This window comes from Sapajus apella, unplaced genomic scaffold (assembly GCF_009761245.1).
Source record: "Sapajus apella isolate SASKATOON/1434 unplaced genomic scaffold, GSC_monkey_1.0 scaffold75, whole genome shotgun sequence".
In the NCBI taxonomy this organism is placed as follows: domain Eukaryota; kingdom Metazoa; phylum Chordata; class Mammalia; order Primates; family Cebidae; genus Sapajus; species Sapajus apella.
Window position 1 is genome coordinate 4,649,301 of NW_022437015.1, and position 16,577 is coordinate 4,665,877.

At 41.0% G+C, this 16,577-nt stretch overlaps 1 protein-coding gene across 1 annotated transcript in view; it reads right to left on the minus strand.

Moving 5' to 3' along the window:
- The window catches only part of MAGT1 (magnesium transporter 1), a 62,179-nt gene that overhangs the window by 1,690 nt on the left and 43,912 nt on the right, over positions 1–16,577 (minus strand). Inside the window, exons 8-9 of the mRNA XM_032251346.1 lie at positions 7,113–7,187; positions 206–296 (exon numbers count right to left, since the gene is read on the minus strand). Of these exons, the coding sequence (XP_032107237.1) occupies positions 206–296; positions 7,113–7,187 (166 nt within the window). The remainder of the gene's footprint in view (positions 1–205; positions 297–7,112; positions 7,188–16,577) is intronic.

A 16,577-nucleotide genomic window follows, 5' to 3' on the forward strand; every position in this document is an offset into this window, starting at 1 on the left:
ACTCCAGCCTGGGCAATAAGAGTGAAACTCCATCTCAAAAAAATAAAAATAAATAAATAGATGAATAAAAATAAAGCCTATGGTCTTTCCTTTAGAAGCTAAAATAGTTTGGAAGTAAAGCAAAAAGAAGGGTTATAAAGTAATATCAACTCTAATCATTCCAAGTATTGGCAATCACTTTATAAATAAAAAGTAAGAATCATACCTGTATGGGTATCCATGATACTTAGATCTAAAAATAGAGAGCATCCAACTGAAGAATAATACAACAAGTCCAATACCAGCCACACACATTACTGCAGAAAAATAAAAGGAGAGTAAAATGAGCAAGTTGAATATAATAACTAACCAGGGCAGTCTATACTTTCAGAGAGTGAAAAGGAAGGGGGGTATACAGTATTGATAAATCTCAACTTTTCAACAATTTTCATCCTCATTTCTTCAAGAACCTTTAATTTGCTCCATTATCATATAATAGAGTAACTCCTTTACATAATTATGTAAATTCAAATGTGTGAATTCTTTTAAAGCCATTACACTCAATAGTTTACTGTTAGAAACACTGTCTTACTACTGACAAGAAAATCATCCATTTTTTTTTTTTTTTTTGAGACAGGGTCTTGCTTTGTTGCCCAGGCTGACGTGCAGTGGCACAATCACAGCTCACTGCAGTCTCAACCTCCTGGGCTGAAGCAACCCTCCCACTGCAGCCTCGCGAGTAGCTGGGACTACAGATGTGTGCCACCATACCTGGCTAACTTTTTTTTTTTTTTTTTTTTAGGAGACGGTGTCTCACTATGTTGCCCAGGCTGGTGTTGATCACCTAGGCTCAAGTGATCTTCCTATCTCAGCCTCCCAAAGAGCTGAGATTACAGGTGTGAGTCACTGTGCCCGGCTTATTTATTAAACTTTAAAATCCCTGAAAGTGGCTTGTGGTATTATTGATAAATATTGACTTAGACAGCTGATGACATCATTGTGATAGCCTCATTGAAAGTACTTTATTCATGCACAGGTAACTACACAGCCTTATATATGTAACTCAATCAACATGGATCCCTTATTTGAATGAGAAAAAAATATCTGATCCTTAGCTCTAGATTCATAGCTCTCTCCACTAATCCCACATATTCTACATTAGCACAGCAGTTACTAAACTGAACTACAAATACTAATCCCCAAATACTCAAGTATGCATTGCCACGACCAGAGGTTCTTTGAATCCGTGGAATAAAAATGGCTAAGAACTACAGAGATAGGGATAAAGGAAAGCATGTGTCCAACAGCAATGGAAGCTCTAGGGCAGAGGTATTCAATCTTTTGGCTTCCCGGGGCCACAATGGAACAAGAACTGTCCTGGGACACACATAAAATACACTAACACTAATGTTAGCTGATGAGCTCAAAACAAAAAAATTGCAAGAAAACCTCATAATGTTTTAAGGGAGTTTACAAATTTGTGTTGGGCCACATGCGGCCTACAGACTTGACAAGCTTTCTCTAGGGAAGTATACTTAGGGACTGATAAGAAATCAACTTTTGGCCAGGCACAGTGGTTCATGCCTGTAATCCCAGCACTTTGGGAGGCCAAGGTGGGCGGATCACGAGGTCAGTAGTTTGAGACCAGCCTGGCCAATACGGTGAAACCCCGTCTCTACTAGAAACTACCAAAAAATTAGCCAGCCATGGTGGCAGGTGCTTGTAATCCCAGCTACTCAGGAGGCTGAGGCAGGAAAATCGCTTGAACCTGGGCAGCAGAGGTTGCAGTCAGCCAAGATCAATCATGCCACTGCACTTCGGTCTGGGCAACAGAATGAGACTCTGTCTTTAAAAAAAAAAAAAAAAAATCAATTTTTCAGTTTTGTTTTACTTATGGAACAATTCTTTTTCTTTTTTCCTTTTTTTTTGAGACAGAGTTTTGCTCTGTTGCCCAGGCTGGAGTGTAGTGGTGTGATCTCGGTTCACTGAGAACTCCACCCCCGCGGGTTCAAGTGATTCGCCTGCCTCATGCTTGTGAGTAGCTGGGATTACAGGCGCACACCACCACGCCTGGCTAATTTTTGTATTCTTAGTAGAGACAGGGTTTCGTCATATTGGCCACGGTGATCTTGAACTCCTGACCTCGTGATCCACCTGCCTCAGCCTCCCAAAGTGCTGGGATTACAGGAGTGAGCCACTGTGCCCAGCTGGAAAAATTCTTTTTCTAATTTTCACACAATGTGACTAGGGGCTAATGTGTAAACATTAAACAATATTTCTCTTTAATTCTTTTCTCATTTACAAAAAACAAGTGCAGCTTGCTGCCAATGCTCATTTAATATTATCGTGCTCTTTGAGGCTGAAGCAAATCTGACTGCTTTTCAATATTAAAATAAAACAGAAAAACTGTTCTTGAAGTTGTTACCAAACAGAACTAACATCAGAATCATCTGAATCATCAGAATCATCTACTTCAGAAAAATCAGATTCATCAAATGAATCTCTGGCCAACAACTGTTTGAGAACAATGTTAACATTACACATGGAATGCTACATTCTCTAGGATTTGACATTTTCAGTGGTCAAGAATTACCATATTTTGTAAATAGAAATACCACTATAATGGAAATATAAATGGAATGATATCTAGTACATTATTCTATTTACAGCACTGTTTTCAGTGGTGGTAGTGGATCACTTGAACTCAGTGAAGTCTAATATGTCAATTTTGTTCCCAAAGTTGATAGATTAGAGTTGATGTGAAAATAATAATAAAAGCAAGATATTTTGTGGCAAAGTTATTTCAGGATAAATACTGCAGCCACAAGCCCTGCTGGGAAGTATTCTTGGGGCAAAAGGGAAAAGGGTTAACTTAATCAAAGAAGTAAAAGCACTCTATAATGAAAACTATAAAACACTGCTGAAAGAAATTGAAGAGGACATCAAAAAATGGAAAGATATTTCATGTTTGTGGGTTGGAAGAATCGATGTTGTTAAAATATCCGTAATATCCAAAGCAATCTACAGATTCAATGCAATTCCTATCAAAATGCCAATGACAACTTCACAGAAATAGAAAAAACAAAATTTATATGAAATCACAAAAGACCAAGAATAGCCAAAGCTATCCTAAGCAAAAAGAACAAAACTGGAGGAATCACATTACTTGACTTCAAATTATACTATAGAATTATAGTAACCAAAACAGCATGGTACTGGTATAAAAACAGACACACAGACTAATGGAACAGAAGAGAGAACTCAGAAACAAACCCATACACCTACAGTGAACTCATTTTCGACAGAGGTGCCAAGAGCACACACTGGGGAAATTGCAGTCTCTTCAATAAAAGGTGCTGGGAGAACTGGATATCCATAGCGAGAACAAAACTAGACCCCTATCTCTTACCATATAAAAAAATCAACTCAAAATGGATTAAGGACTTAAATCTAAGACTGCAAGCCATTTTTTTTTTAGACAGTCTTGCTCTGTTGCCCAGACTTCAGTGTGATGGTGCGATCTCAGCTCACTGCAACCTTCGCTTCCTGGGTTCAAGTGATTCTCCTGCCTCAGCCTCCCTAGTAGCTGGGGTTACAAGCACGTGCCACCACACCCAGCTAATTTTTCTATTTTTAGTAGAGACAGGGTTTCGCCATGTTGGCCAGGATGGTCTGGAACTCTTGGCCTCAAGTGATCTGCCCGCCTTGGCCTCCCAAAGTGTTGGGATTACAGATGTGAGCCACTGTGCCTGGCCTAAGACTACAAACTATTAATACGAAACAACTACAAGAAAACATTGGGGAAACTCTCCAGGACACTAGTCTGGGCAAAAATTTCTTGATTAATACCCCAGAAGTGCAGGCAGCCAAAGCAAAAATGAACAAATGGGATCACATCAAGTTAAAAAGCTTCTGCAGAGCAAAGGATACAATCAACAAAGTGAGAAGTCAATCCACAGAATGGGAGAAAGTATTTGCACAGTATCCATCTGACAAGGGGTTAATAACCAGAATATATAAGGAGCTCAAACAACTCTACAGGAAAAAAATCTAATAATCTAATCAAAAAAGATAAAATATCTCAATAGGTATTTCTCCAAGGAAGACATACAAGTGACAAATAGGCATATAAAAAGCTATTCAACATCACTGATCATCAGAGAAATGCAAACAAAAACAGCAATGAGATATCTATCCTTTCACCCCAGTTAAAATGGCTTATATCCAAAAGACAGGCAATAACAAATGCTGGCAAGGATGTGGAGAGAAGGGAACCCTTGAACACTGTAGGTGGGAATGTAAGTTTGTATAACCACGAAGGAGAACAGTTTGAAGGTTCCTCAAAAAATAAAAAATTGAGTTACCATATGATCGAGCGATCCCGCTGCTTGGGTACATACCCACAGAAAAACAAATCAGTGTCAAAGAGATATCTGTACTCCCATGTTTGTTGCAGCATTGTTCCCAATAACCAACATTTGGAAGCAATCTAAGTGTCCATCGATAGATGAATGGATAAAGAAAACATGGTACATATATACAATGGAGTACTATTCAGTCATAAAAAAATAAGATCCTGTCACTTGCAACAACATGGATGCAACTGGAAATTATTATGATTATTATTTTTGAGACTGAGTCTTGCTTGGTCACCCAGGCTGGAGTGCAGTGGTGCCAGCTCGGCTCACTGCAACCTCCACCTCCTAGGTCCAAGCAATTCTCCTGCCTCAGCCTCCCGAGCAGCTGGGATTACAGGCGCCTACCACCACGCCCGGCTAATTTTTGTATTTTTAGTAGAGATGGGGTTTCACCACATTGGCCAGGGTAGTCTAGAACTCCTGACCTCAAATGTTCTGCCCACCTTGGTCTCCCAAAGTGCTGGGATTACAGGTGTGAGCCACCATGTCCGGCCTTGGAAATCATTATGTTAAGTGAAATAATTCCGGTAAAGAAAGAAAAACATCACATGTTCTCACTTATTTGTGGGATCTAAAAATCAAAACTATTGAACTCATGGACACAGAGAGTAGAAGGATGGTTATCAGAGGCTGGGAAGGATAGTTGGGGAAGGCTGGGGGTTGGTGGGGATGGCTAATGGGTACAAAAAAATAGAATAAATAAGACCTACTATTTGACAGGACAACAGGGTAACTATAGCCAATAACAACTGTACATTTAAAAATGTATAACTGGATTGTTTATGACACAAAGGGTAAATACTTGAGGGATGGATACCACAGTCTCCATGATGTGACTATTACACATTGCATGCCTACATCAAAACATCCCATGTACCCAACTAATACATACACCTACTATGTACCCACAAAAATTAAAAATAAAATACTTTTTCTGAGTATTAAAACATGCTCAGTACAGAAAAGTTAGTCTTTTATTCTCTAAGAAAATGTACTCATAGGCTGGGTGTGATGGCTCATGCCTGTAAATCACAGCATTTGGGGAGGCCAAGGCAGAAGGACTGCTTGAGTCCAGGAGCTCAAGACCAGCCTGGACAATGTAATGAGGCCCCATCTCTTAAAAAAATTACCCAGGTATGGCGATGCGTGCTTGTAGTCCCACCTACTAGGGAGGCTGAGGTGAGAGGATCACCTGAGCAAGGGAGGTCAAGGCTGCAGTGACTTATGATCTCTCCATAATACTCTAGCCTGGGCAAAAGAATGAGACCCTGTCTCAAATTTTAAAAAAAGAGGCCAGGAGCAGTGGCTCATGCCTATAATCCCAGCACGTTGAGAGGCTGAGGTGGGCAGATCATGAGGTCAGGAGTTTGGGACCAGCTTGGCTAAAATAGTGAAACCCCGTCTCTACTAAAAACACAAAAATTAGCCAGGCGTGGTGGCAGGCACCTGTAATCCCAGCTACACAGGAGGCTGAGGCAGAAGAATCGCTTGAACCCGGGAGGTAGAGGTTGCAGTGAGCTGAGATTACACCACTGCACTCCCACCTGGGTAATAAGAGCAAAACTCCGTCTCAAGAAAAAAAAAAAAGAATGATGCTTAAGGTATCATGATAGTAACTAAAAAATTATTTTAATTGAAATTAGGAAAAAACTAAATGTTTTTAAAAAATCAGAATAGTAAATTACAACATGGAATATAAGTTGGCCAGGCACGGCAGCTCGTGCCTGTAATCTCAACACTCTGGGAGGCTGAGGTGGTAAGATCACTTGAGTCCAGGTGTTTGAGGCCAGGCTGGGCAAAGTGACAAAACCCCATCTCTACAAAAAGTACAAAATATTAGCTGGGTCTGGTGGCACACGCATGTAGTCCCCGCTACTCGGGAAGTTGAGGTGGGAGGACAGCTTGAGCCTAGGAAGCGGAGGTTGCAGTGAGCTATGATTATGCCACTGCACTCCAGTCCGAGTGACAGAATGAGATCCTGTCTTAAAGAAAACAAAAACAGAGTATAAGCTTAAAATTATGCATATAGAAAAAGTTATGTTATTAAACTCCTGTTTAAAAAGGGGGTATAAAGTCCCAAAATTTTATACACACAGTTTTTATAAATGGAAAGAAATATAATTTAAAAATAATTAGTTTTCCAGTGGTGGAATAATGGGTGATGAATCTCCCACAAAATGTTTCATGCTTCTGTTTTTTTCTACGTTTTCTATAATGAGCATACGTTACTTTTATAATAGTAAAGGGGTTTAATAACAGACATGACATTAAAAGAAAAAAAGTAGTGAAGGGGTAAAATAACATACTTATCCTATACATAAGAGGAAAAGTGAGGCCGGGTGCAGTGGCTCACGCCTGTAATCCCAGCACTTTGGGAGGCCGAGGCGGGTGGATCACGAGGTCAAGAGATCAAGACCATCCTGGTCAACACGGTGAAACCCCGTCTCTACTAAAAATACAAAACATTAGCTGGGCATGGTGGCACATGCCTGTAATCCCAGCTACTCAGGAGGCTGAGGCAGGAGAATTGCCTGAACCCAGGAGGCAGAGATTGCGGTGAGCCGAGATCGCGCCATTGCACTCCAGCCTGGGCAACAAGAGCGAAACTCCGTCTCAAAAAAAAAAAAAAAAAAAAAAAAGAGGAAAAGTGATTAAGAGATCACTTTTTTTCCATATTACAGGCAGCATTATTATATTTTGAGTAAGGTGACTTACTCTTTCGCTTTCCAATATCCATGTCAGAGGTAGCAGCTTCACACAAAAGCACCATTCCTAAGGTAACTCCACCATCTTAGAAAAATTGTTTAAGGAGAAATTAACATAGACACAAAAGGCACACCATTTTACTACTCCCAGTTCTTCATGAAGAAAATTAAAATGAATATATAAACCTTCAGCTCTTAATTATAAAAAAACAAAATAAGGAATCTTGTATCTATACGGCATGACAATTATTTACTATAAAGATATAAAAAATTAAAATTGGAAGATTACTTCATTTGTGCAAAGAAAAATTGATATTTTAAACAAATGTCCCACTATAACTTACAGATAAAATATGAATTTTCCTGAAATTGCACTTTGGAATAAACTGTCTGGACACTTGGTTATTGCCCTGACCTCAAATACATCTAAAAATATTAAATAGACCTTTTTTTTTTTTTTTTTGAGACAGGGTCTGGCTCTGTTACCCAGGCTGGAGTGCAATGGGGCAATCTCAGCTCATTACAACCTTGACCTCCCAGGCTCAGTTCACTCCCCCACCTCAGCCTCCTGAGTAGCTGCAACTACATGTTCTCAACACCATGCCCAGCTAAATTTTGTGTATACACACACACACACACACACACACACACACACACACACATTTTTGTAGAGACGGGGTTTTGCCACGTTGCCCAGGCTGATCTTGAACTCTTGACCTCAAGCAATCCACCTTCCTTGGGCTCCCAAACTGCTGGGATTACAGGTGTGAGCCACCGTGTCCAGCCCTAAATAGCCATTTTGAATATTTCACCCCACCTCCCTAAAGAACACGTTTGAAATATATAACATTTAGGGAGAACAGTAACTACTTTTTATTTGAAAATTAATTTCTCAAAAATTTCTCCTGGGCGGATTTATTGGTTCACACCTGTAATCCCAACAGTTTGGGAGGCCGAAGTGGGCAGATTGCTTAAGTCGAGTTCGAGACCAGCTTGGGCATCATGGTGAGACCCTGTCTCTACAAATAAATACAAAAAATTAGCCAGGCATGGACAACATACCTGCTGTCCTAGCTGCACAGGAGGCTGAGGTAGGAGGATCACTTGAGTCTGGGAGATCGAGGCTGTAGTGAGCTGTGATCATACCACTGCACTCCAGCCTGCATGACAGAACCAGACCCTGTCTCAAAATTCTCCAGATTTTCAATACTTTATTTTTTAATTTTTTCCTGTGCCAAGATGCCAAGTGCATGAATAATTAGCCTTTAAAGCACAAATTACTACTAACCTAATTTTATCCTATTCTAATAAAAAAGAAAAATCCCGGCCATGCACGGTGGCTCACGCTGTAATCCTAGCACTTTGGGAGGCTGAGGCAGGTGGATCACCTGAAGTCAGGAGTTCAAGACTAGCCTGGCCAACATGACAAAACCCCGTCTCTACTAAAAATACAAAAATTAGCTGGATATGGTGGCAGGCGCCTGTAATCCCAGCTACTTGGGAGGCTGAGGCAGAATTGCTTGAACCCAGGAGGCAGAGGTTGTAGTGAGCCGAGATGGCGCCGCTGCACTCCATCCTGGGAGACAGAGCAAGACTCCATCTCAAAAAAAGAAAAGAAAAATCCCACATGTGCCATGATCACACTTTTATTCAGTTTAATGGGAGTTACATAAATACAAAATAGAATTACCCATGCAAATAGGCAACAGATGGCATGGCTAAATGTTAAAATAAGCACATTCAAATTTTAAAGCAAATAGAATGTTCTAGTAGAAAAGAAAGACAGATTCGCCCTGCAGTTTAGTGAATACTAACAGCAGTAAAACACTCCCAAATCAATTCTGCATATATATATATACACACTGTATGCTACCACATGTGGGTATCATTAAGCAGAAAGGGAAAAATATGTATTTAGATGAGGCCTGAATTTAGAATTGGCTCTAGGCCTGAATTTAGAATTGGCTCTAAAATTTGACTTTTCATACCTTCATTACCATCTTGCATTCTGTTTAAAAATTTTTTGTTTTGTTTGAGACAGGGTCTTGCTGTCACCCAGGCTGGAGTGCAGTAGAATAATCACAACTCACTGCAACTTTCACCTCCTAAGCTCAAGAGAACATCCTGCCTCAGCGTCCTGAGTAGCTGGGACTACAAGTGCATGCCACCACGCCAGGTTAGTTTGGTTGATTTTTTTGGTAGAGACAGAGTCTCACTATGTTGCCCAGGCTGGTCTCAAACTCCTGGGCTCAAACAATTCTCCAGCCTCGGCCTCCCAAAGTGCTGGAATTACAGACATGAACCACTGTGCCTGTGCCCCATCTTGCATTCTTTCTTCAATAGCCTCTTGTTAAGGATGATGTCCATTCATCATGTTTTTAGTTGTTCAGCCAAGTCTCTTCTCCAGCAATTTTTTTTTTTTAGTTCCTTATATCCAGGTTTGGGCAAAGATTCTCTCTCTTCTCTCTTTCTTTTTGGGATGAAGTTTTGCTCTGTTGCCCAGGCTGAAGTACAGTGGCATGATCTTGGCTCACTGCAACCTCCACCTCCGCCTCCTGAGTAGCTGGGATTACAGGTGCACACCACCACGCCTGGCTAATTTTTATATTTTGAGTAGAGGTGGGGTTTTGCCATGTTGAACAGGCTGGTCTCGAACTCCTGACCTCAGGTGATCCACCTGCCTCGACCTCCCAAAGTGCTGGGATTACAGGTGTGAGCCACCACACCCAGCCAAAGATTGATCATTTCTATAAGCTTTGATTACTGGGTACTCTCTGATTAATGACTGAGACTTGTTCTGGGGAAAGCTTGTCTTTGTATCATGGTTTATGTGCTTTTGCTTTGAATGAGCTTTCTATCTTGCTAAATACTTCAAGGTCTTTTGCATACTGTTCTTGGCTGTCAAGAGCTATGATGCCCTTCCACGTATATTGTTTTATTTCATTTATTGAATCTTTAAAGTTTTACTAACACTGCTTACTATATGGCAGGGACTATAAACTGTTGGAAATAAAAAGTTGAACAATATAAAGATTCTAACATGGACAAGATAACACTCCAGTGACGAATATAAACAATGAAATACATAAATTACGCAGTCCTGATTAAATGTTACTCTAGGAGAACTGAGCAGAAATAGAGGAGGCAGTATTCCATAACATAAAACAACTAGGCTATTAAAAGCTAGCAGAAGGCCAGGCACAGTGGCTCATGCTTGTAATCCTAGCACTTTGGGAGGCCAAGGCGGGTGGATCACCTGAGGTTAGGAGATCGAGACTAACCTTGGCAACACGGATGTGATATATCCATTATATAAACATTAAGAATATTGACTACTTTTCTTTTTGTTCATATTTTCAGATTTCTTTGTAATCTTTTTGCTATTTTTAGTTTTTTTGAGATGGAGTCTCACTCTGTTGCCAGGCTGGAGTGCAGTGGCGCAATCTTGGCTCTCTGCAACCTCTGTCTCCAGGGTTCAAGCAATTCTCCTGTCTCAGCCTCCCGAGTGGCTGGTATTACAGGCATGTGCCACCATGCCCAACTAATTTTTTTGTATTTTTAGTAGAGACAGGGTTTCACCATATTGGTCAGGATAGTCTCGATCTCTTGACCTTGTGATCCACCCATCTCGGCCTCCCAACATGCTGGGATTATAGGTGTGAGCCACCATGCCCGGCCGTATTTTTATAAACATAAAGGCCATACAACATAGAAAATGCTTGTAATATATTAAGATAGCAAGCTCCATGCAAAACATGTCTATAAGTACGAAAAAGGAATACCCTACTCATGAAACAGTCATACAGAAATGAATGGAAGAAAATATACAAAAATAAAAGTAGTTTATGATATCAGGGTTTCAGGTTATAGGTAAACATTTTCCATACTGCTATTTTAAAAATTCAGGAGGCTGAGGCATGAGGATCGTTTGAGCCCAGGAGATTGAGACCACCCTGGATGACAGGGTAGGGCAAAACCCCATCTCTACAAAAAATACAAAATTAGCTGGGTGCAGTAGTGCACACCTGTAGTCCCAGCTACTCAGGAGGCTGATGTGGGAGGATTGCTTGACTCTGGGAAGTCAAGGTTACAGTGAGCTACCATGATCCCACTGCATTCCAGCCTGGGCAATACAGCAAGACTTCATCTCTATAAAATAAATCAATCTACAAATATATTTACTGTGGGATTCCATTTATTGTGGTTTTAAAAAAAATTTTGAGACAAGGTCTGGGTCTATCAGCCAGGCTGGAGTGCAGTGGTGTGATCTCGGCTCACTGTAACCTCTGCCTCCCAGGATCAAGCCACCCTTCTGCCTCAGCCTCCCAAGTAGCTGGGACTACAGGCACACAGCACCACACCCAGTTAATTTTTGTATTTTTTTTAGTAGAGACAGGGTTTCTCTACAAGAGAAAGAGTTTCATCATGTTGGTCAGGCTGGTCTCAAACTCCTGGCCTCAGGTGATCTGCCTGCCTTGGCCTCCCAAAGTGCTGGGATTACAGGCGTGAGCTACCACGCCCAACTCTGTAGGATTCAATTTATGTAAGTTTAAAAAATAAAACAGGAAAAATCAACCCATAGTGTTAGCAGTCAGGATAGCAGTTACTTCTGGGTGGGAAGGTAGCAATCAGAAGGAATGATGATGGGGAATGCTCTGAAATGTGGGTAAAATTTTATTTATTGATGTGAGTTCTGGTTACACAAGCATGTTCATTCTTTGAAAATTCATCAAACTGGGCAGGGTGCGGTGGCTCATGACTGTAACCCTTGCACTTTGGGAGGCCAAGGTGAGTGGACCTGTTGTGGTCAGAAGTTCGAAATCAGCCTGGCCAACAGGCTGGTTTTTGCACTAAAAATACAAAAAATATTAGCCGGGTATGGTGTCAGGTTCCTGTAATTCCAGCTACTCCAGAGGCTGAGGCAGGAGAACCGTTTGAACCTGGGAGGTGGAGGTTGCAGTGAGCCAGGACCGCACCATTACACACCAGCCTGGGCGAGACAGCGAGACTCCATCTGAAAAAAAAATATTTACCAAACAGTAAACTGTACATTAATTATTTGTAAACTTTCTGCATGAATGCAATACTTAAAATATAATTTTAAAGGTTGCTTAGATCAGGCAACTCATTATATAGTTTGCTTTATCATGCAATAAAATGTACAATATTAAACTAATGATAAATATGTGGATATTTTCCAAAATCATAACTACAACCTAGTGGTGGCCTCATTCTACTAATTCTTATCAACCTGCAAACTGTAAACTATGTTACTGGTGTTGAGGTTTCATATTTACTTTAAAAGAAGGTAGGGGCCGGGTGCAGTGGCTCATGCCTGTAATCCCAGCATTTTGGGAGGCTGAGGCGGGTGGATTATTTGAAGTCAGGAGTTCAAGACCAGCCTGGCCAACATGGTGAAAGCCCATGTCTACTAAAAATATAAAAATTAGCCAGGCGTGGTGGTGCACACCTGTAATTCCAGCTACTCAGGAGGCTGAGGCAGGAGGATCACTTGAACCCAGGAGGCTGAGGTTGCAGTTATCCAAGATTATGCCACTGCACTCCACTCTGGGTGACACAGTGTGACTCTGTCTCAAAACAAAAAACTAACTAACTAAATAAATAAATAAGAAAGAGGGGTCAGGTGTGGTTGTGCATGCCTGTAATCCGAGCTACTCGGGAGGCTGAGGCAGGAGGATCACTTGAACCTGGGAGGTGGAGGTTGCAGTGAACCAAGATGGCACCACTGCACTCTAGCCTGGGTGACAGAGCAAGGCTCTGTCTCAAAAAAAAGAAGGGGAGAGAAGAGTGGTTAAGCCTTCTCTAATATTCCTTACCTCAGACAAAATTATTCATTTTCTCACTATTTCTGGCACACAGCAGTTAAGGCACTATCTTATAATCTGTATACATCCCTGACCCTGAAAAATGTTCACTTTTTGCATCCTAATAACCAAACCCAAGACATTCTAATCTGTTCCAAATGTATACGAAACCTTAGGCTAATGTTCAATCTTAAGGCAGAAGTAAAAATACAATTTCCTAATCTCTTCTTATATATTTAAAAATTTAAGACAAAGCTAAAAGACCAACAAATCCCAAATCAACTAATTAATATTTTACTATTTTAATTGCTTTTGCTCCATTATTCAATTTCAAAGTACTATTGAGACGGATTAATTCAAGATACTGAAAATGTTCCAAGGTATAATAATTTGTTAATCCATCAAACCATACTTTTCTGTTCTTTTTTTTTCCCTGTGAGACAGTCTTGCTCTGCTGCCCAGGCTGGGGTGTAGTGGCAGTCTCTACTTACTACAACCTCCACCTCCTGGGTTTAAACAATTACCATGCCTCAGCCTCCCGAGTAGTTGGAATTACAGGTGCATACCACCGTTCCTGGCTAATTTTTGTATTTCTTGTAGAGATGAGGTTTCACCATGCTGGCCAAGCTAAATCCATCAAGCCATAAATGAACATTTTATTTCTTTGAGACAGGGTCTTGCTCTGTCATGCAGGCTGGTATGCAACGGCACCATCTCAGCTCACTGCAACCGCTACCTCCTGGATTCAAATGATTCTCCTGCCTCCGCCTCCGCAGTAGCTGGGATTATAGGCGCCTGCCATCATGCCTGGCTGATTTTTATTTATTTTTTGGGGGGACAGAGTCTTATTCTTTTGCCCAGGTTGGAGTGCAGTGGCACCATCTCGGCTCACTGCAACCTGTCTCCCGGGTTCAAGTGATTCTCCATCCCCAGTCTCCCCAGTAGCTGGGATTACAGGCATGCACCACCACGCCTGGCTAATTTTTGTATTTTTACTAGAGACAGGGTTTCATCAATTTGGCCAGGCTGGTCTCAAGCTCCTGATCTCAGGTGATGCGTCCACCTTGCCTCCCAAAGTGCTGGGATTACAGGCCTGAGACAGCATGCCCAGCCACCTGGCTAAGTTTTGTATTTTTGGTGGAGATGGGGTTTCACCATGTTGGCCAGGCTGGCCTCGAAATCCTGACCTCAAATGATCTGCCTGCCTCCGCCTCCCAAAGTACTGGGATTACAGGTGTGAGCCATCATGCCCAGCCCTTAAATGAACATTTTCTTTTTTTTTTTTTTTTTTTTTTTTTTTTTTGGTTAATATTTTTCTTTCAGTCCTCCTCCTTGTAATATGGACCAGGTGTATATTGTTAATCTTTTAGCTCACCATTTCATGGCTAGATGAACTCTCCCAGGTTTGGACTGGATGTTAAGCAGTAAGTATATTTTCCATAGTGGCATACGAACATTTTCCCAAATGTCCTTCAATTAAAATCAAAAGCTTAATATTTTTTCAGAATGCTTTCTTTAAAATCTCTCTAATCATCAACATAGTATAATAAAACTGGGAAAGACGTGCACAAACATTTACTAAAGATAGAATTTTCAGTGGTTTTGAATTTTTTTTTCTTTATACTTATTTGTATTTTCTAAATTTTATTTAATCTGTATTGCTTTTACAATTAGAAAAAATATATTTAAGTTAAATTTTTTTTTTTTTAAATTGTACTTTAAGTTCTGGGGTACGTGTGCAGATCTTGCAGGATTGCTGCATAGGTACGCACATGTCATGGTGGTTTGCTGTCTCCATCCCTGTCACCTACATCAGGCATTTCTCCCAATATTATCCCTCCTCAACCTACCTGCCCCCTACTGTCCCTCCCCCTAACCCCCCAACCCCCAATAGACCCCAGTGTGTGATGTTCCCCTCCCTGTGCCCACGTGCTCTCATTGTTCAACACCAGCTGATGAGTGAGAACATGCAGTGTTTAGTTTTCTGTTCCTGTGCCAGTTTGCTGAGAATGATGGTTTCTAGATTCATCCATATCCCTACAAAGGACATGAACTCATCATTTTTTATGGCTGCAGAGTATTCCATGGTATATATGTGCCACATTTTCTTTGTCCAGTCTATCACTGATGGGCATTTGGGTTGGTTCCAGGTCTTTGCTATTGTAAACAGTGCTGCAATGAACATACATGTGCATGTGTCTTTATAGAATGATTTATAATCTTTTGGATATATGCCCAGTAATGGGATTGCTGGGTCAAATGGAATTTCTATTTCTAGATCCTTGAGGAATTGCCACACTGTCTTCCACAATGGTTGAACTAATTTACACTCCCACCAACAGTGCAAAAGTGTTCCTATTTCTCCACATCCTCTCCAGTATCTGTTTTCTCCAGATTTTTTTTTTTTTTTTTTTTTTGAGATGGAGTTTCCCTCTTGTTACCCAGGCTGGAGTGCAATGGCGCAATCTCGGCTCACCGCAACCTCCGCCTCCTGGGTTCAGGCAATTCTCCTGCCTCAGCCTCCAGAGTAGCTGGGATTACAGGCACGCGCCACCATGCCCAGCTAATGTTTTGTATTTTTAGTAGAGATGGGGTTTCACCATGTTGACCAGGATGGTCTCGATCTCTTGACCTCGTGATCCACCCGCCTCGGCCTCCCAAAGTGCTGGGATTACAGGCGTGAACCACTGCGCCCGGCTTCTCCAGATTTTTTAATAATCACTATTCCAACTGGCATGAGATGGTATCTCAATGTGGTTCTGATTTGCATTTATCCAATGACTACTGATGATGAGTATTTTTTTCATGTTTGTTGGCCTCATAAATGTCTTCTTTTGAAGAGTATCTGTTCATATCTTTCACCCACTACTTTTGAATGGTGTTTTTTCTTGTAAATCTGCTTTACTTCTTTGTAGATTCTGGATATCAGCCCTTTGTCAGATGGGTAGATTCCAAAAGTTTATTTCCCATTCTGTTGGTTGCTGGTTCACTCTAGTCATGAAATCCTTGCCTATGCCTATGTCCTAAATGGTATTGCCTAGGTTTTCTTCTAGGGTTTTTAAGGTATTAGGTCTTATGTTTAAATCTTTAATCCATCTGGAGTTAATTTTAGTGTAAGGTGTAAGGAAGGGGTCCAGTTTTAGCTTTCTGCATATGGCTGGCCAGTTTTCCCAACAGCATTTATTAATCAGGGAATCCTTTCTTCATTGCTTGTTTTTGTCAGATTTGTCAAAGATCAGATGGTTGTAGATGTGTGGCATTGCTTCCGAGGACTCTGTTCTGTTCCACTGGTCTGCATCTCTGTTTTGGGACCATGCTGTTTTGATTACTGTAGCCTTGTAGTATAGTTTGAAGTCAGGTAGCATGATGTCTCCAGCTTTGTTCTTTTTGCTTAGGATTGTCTTGGCTATGTGGGCTCTCTTTTGGTTCCATATGAAGTTTAAAGTGGTTTCTTCCAGTTCTGTGAAGAAGGTCAAAGGTAGCTTGATGGGGATAGCACTGAATCTATAAACTACTTTGGGCAGTATGGCCATTTTCACAATATTGATTCTTCATAACCATAAGCATGGAAAGTTTTTCCATCTGTTTGTGTCGTCTCTTATTTCCTTGAGCAGTGGGTTGTAGTTCTCCTTGAAGAGGTCCTTTACATC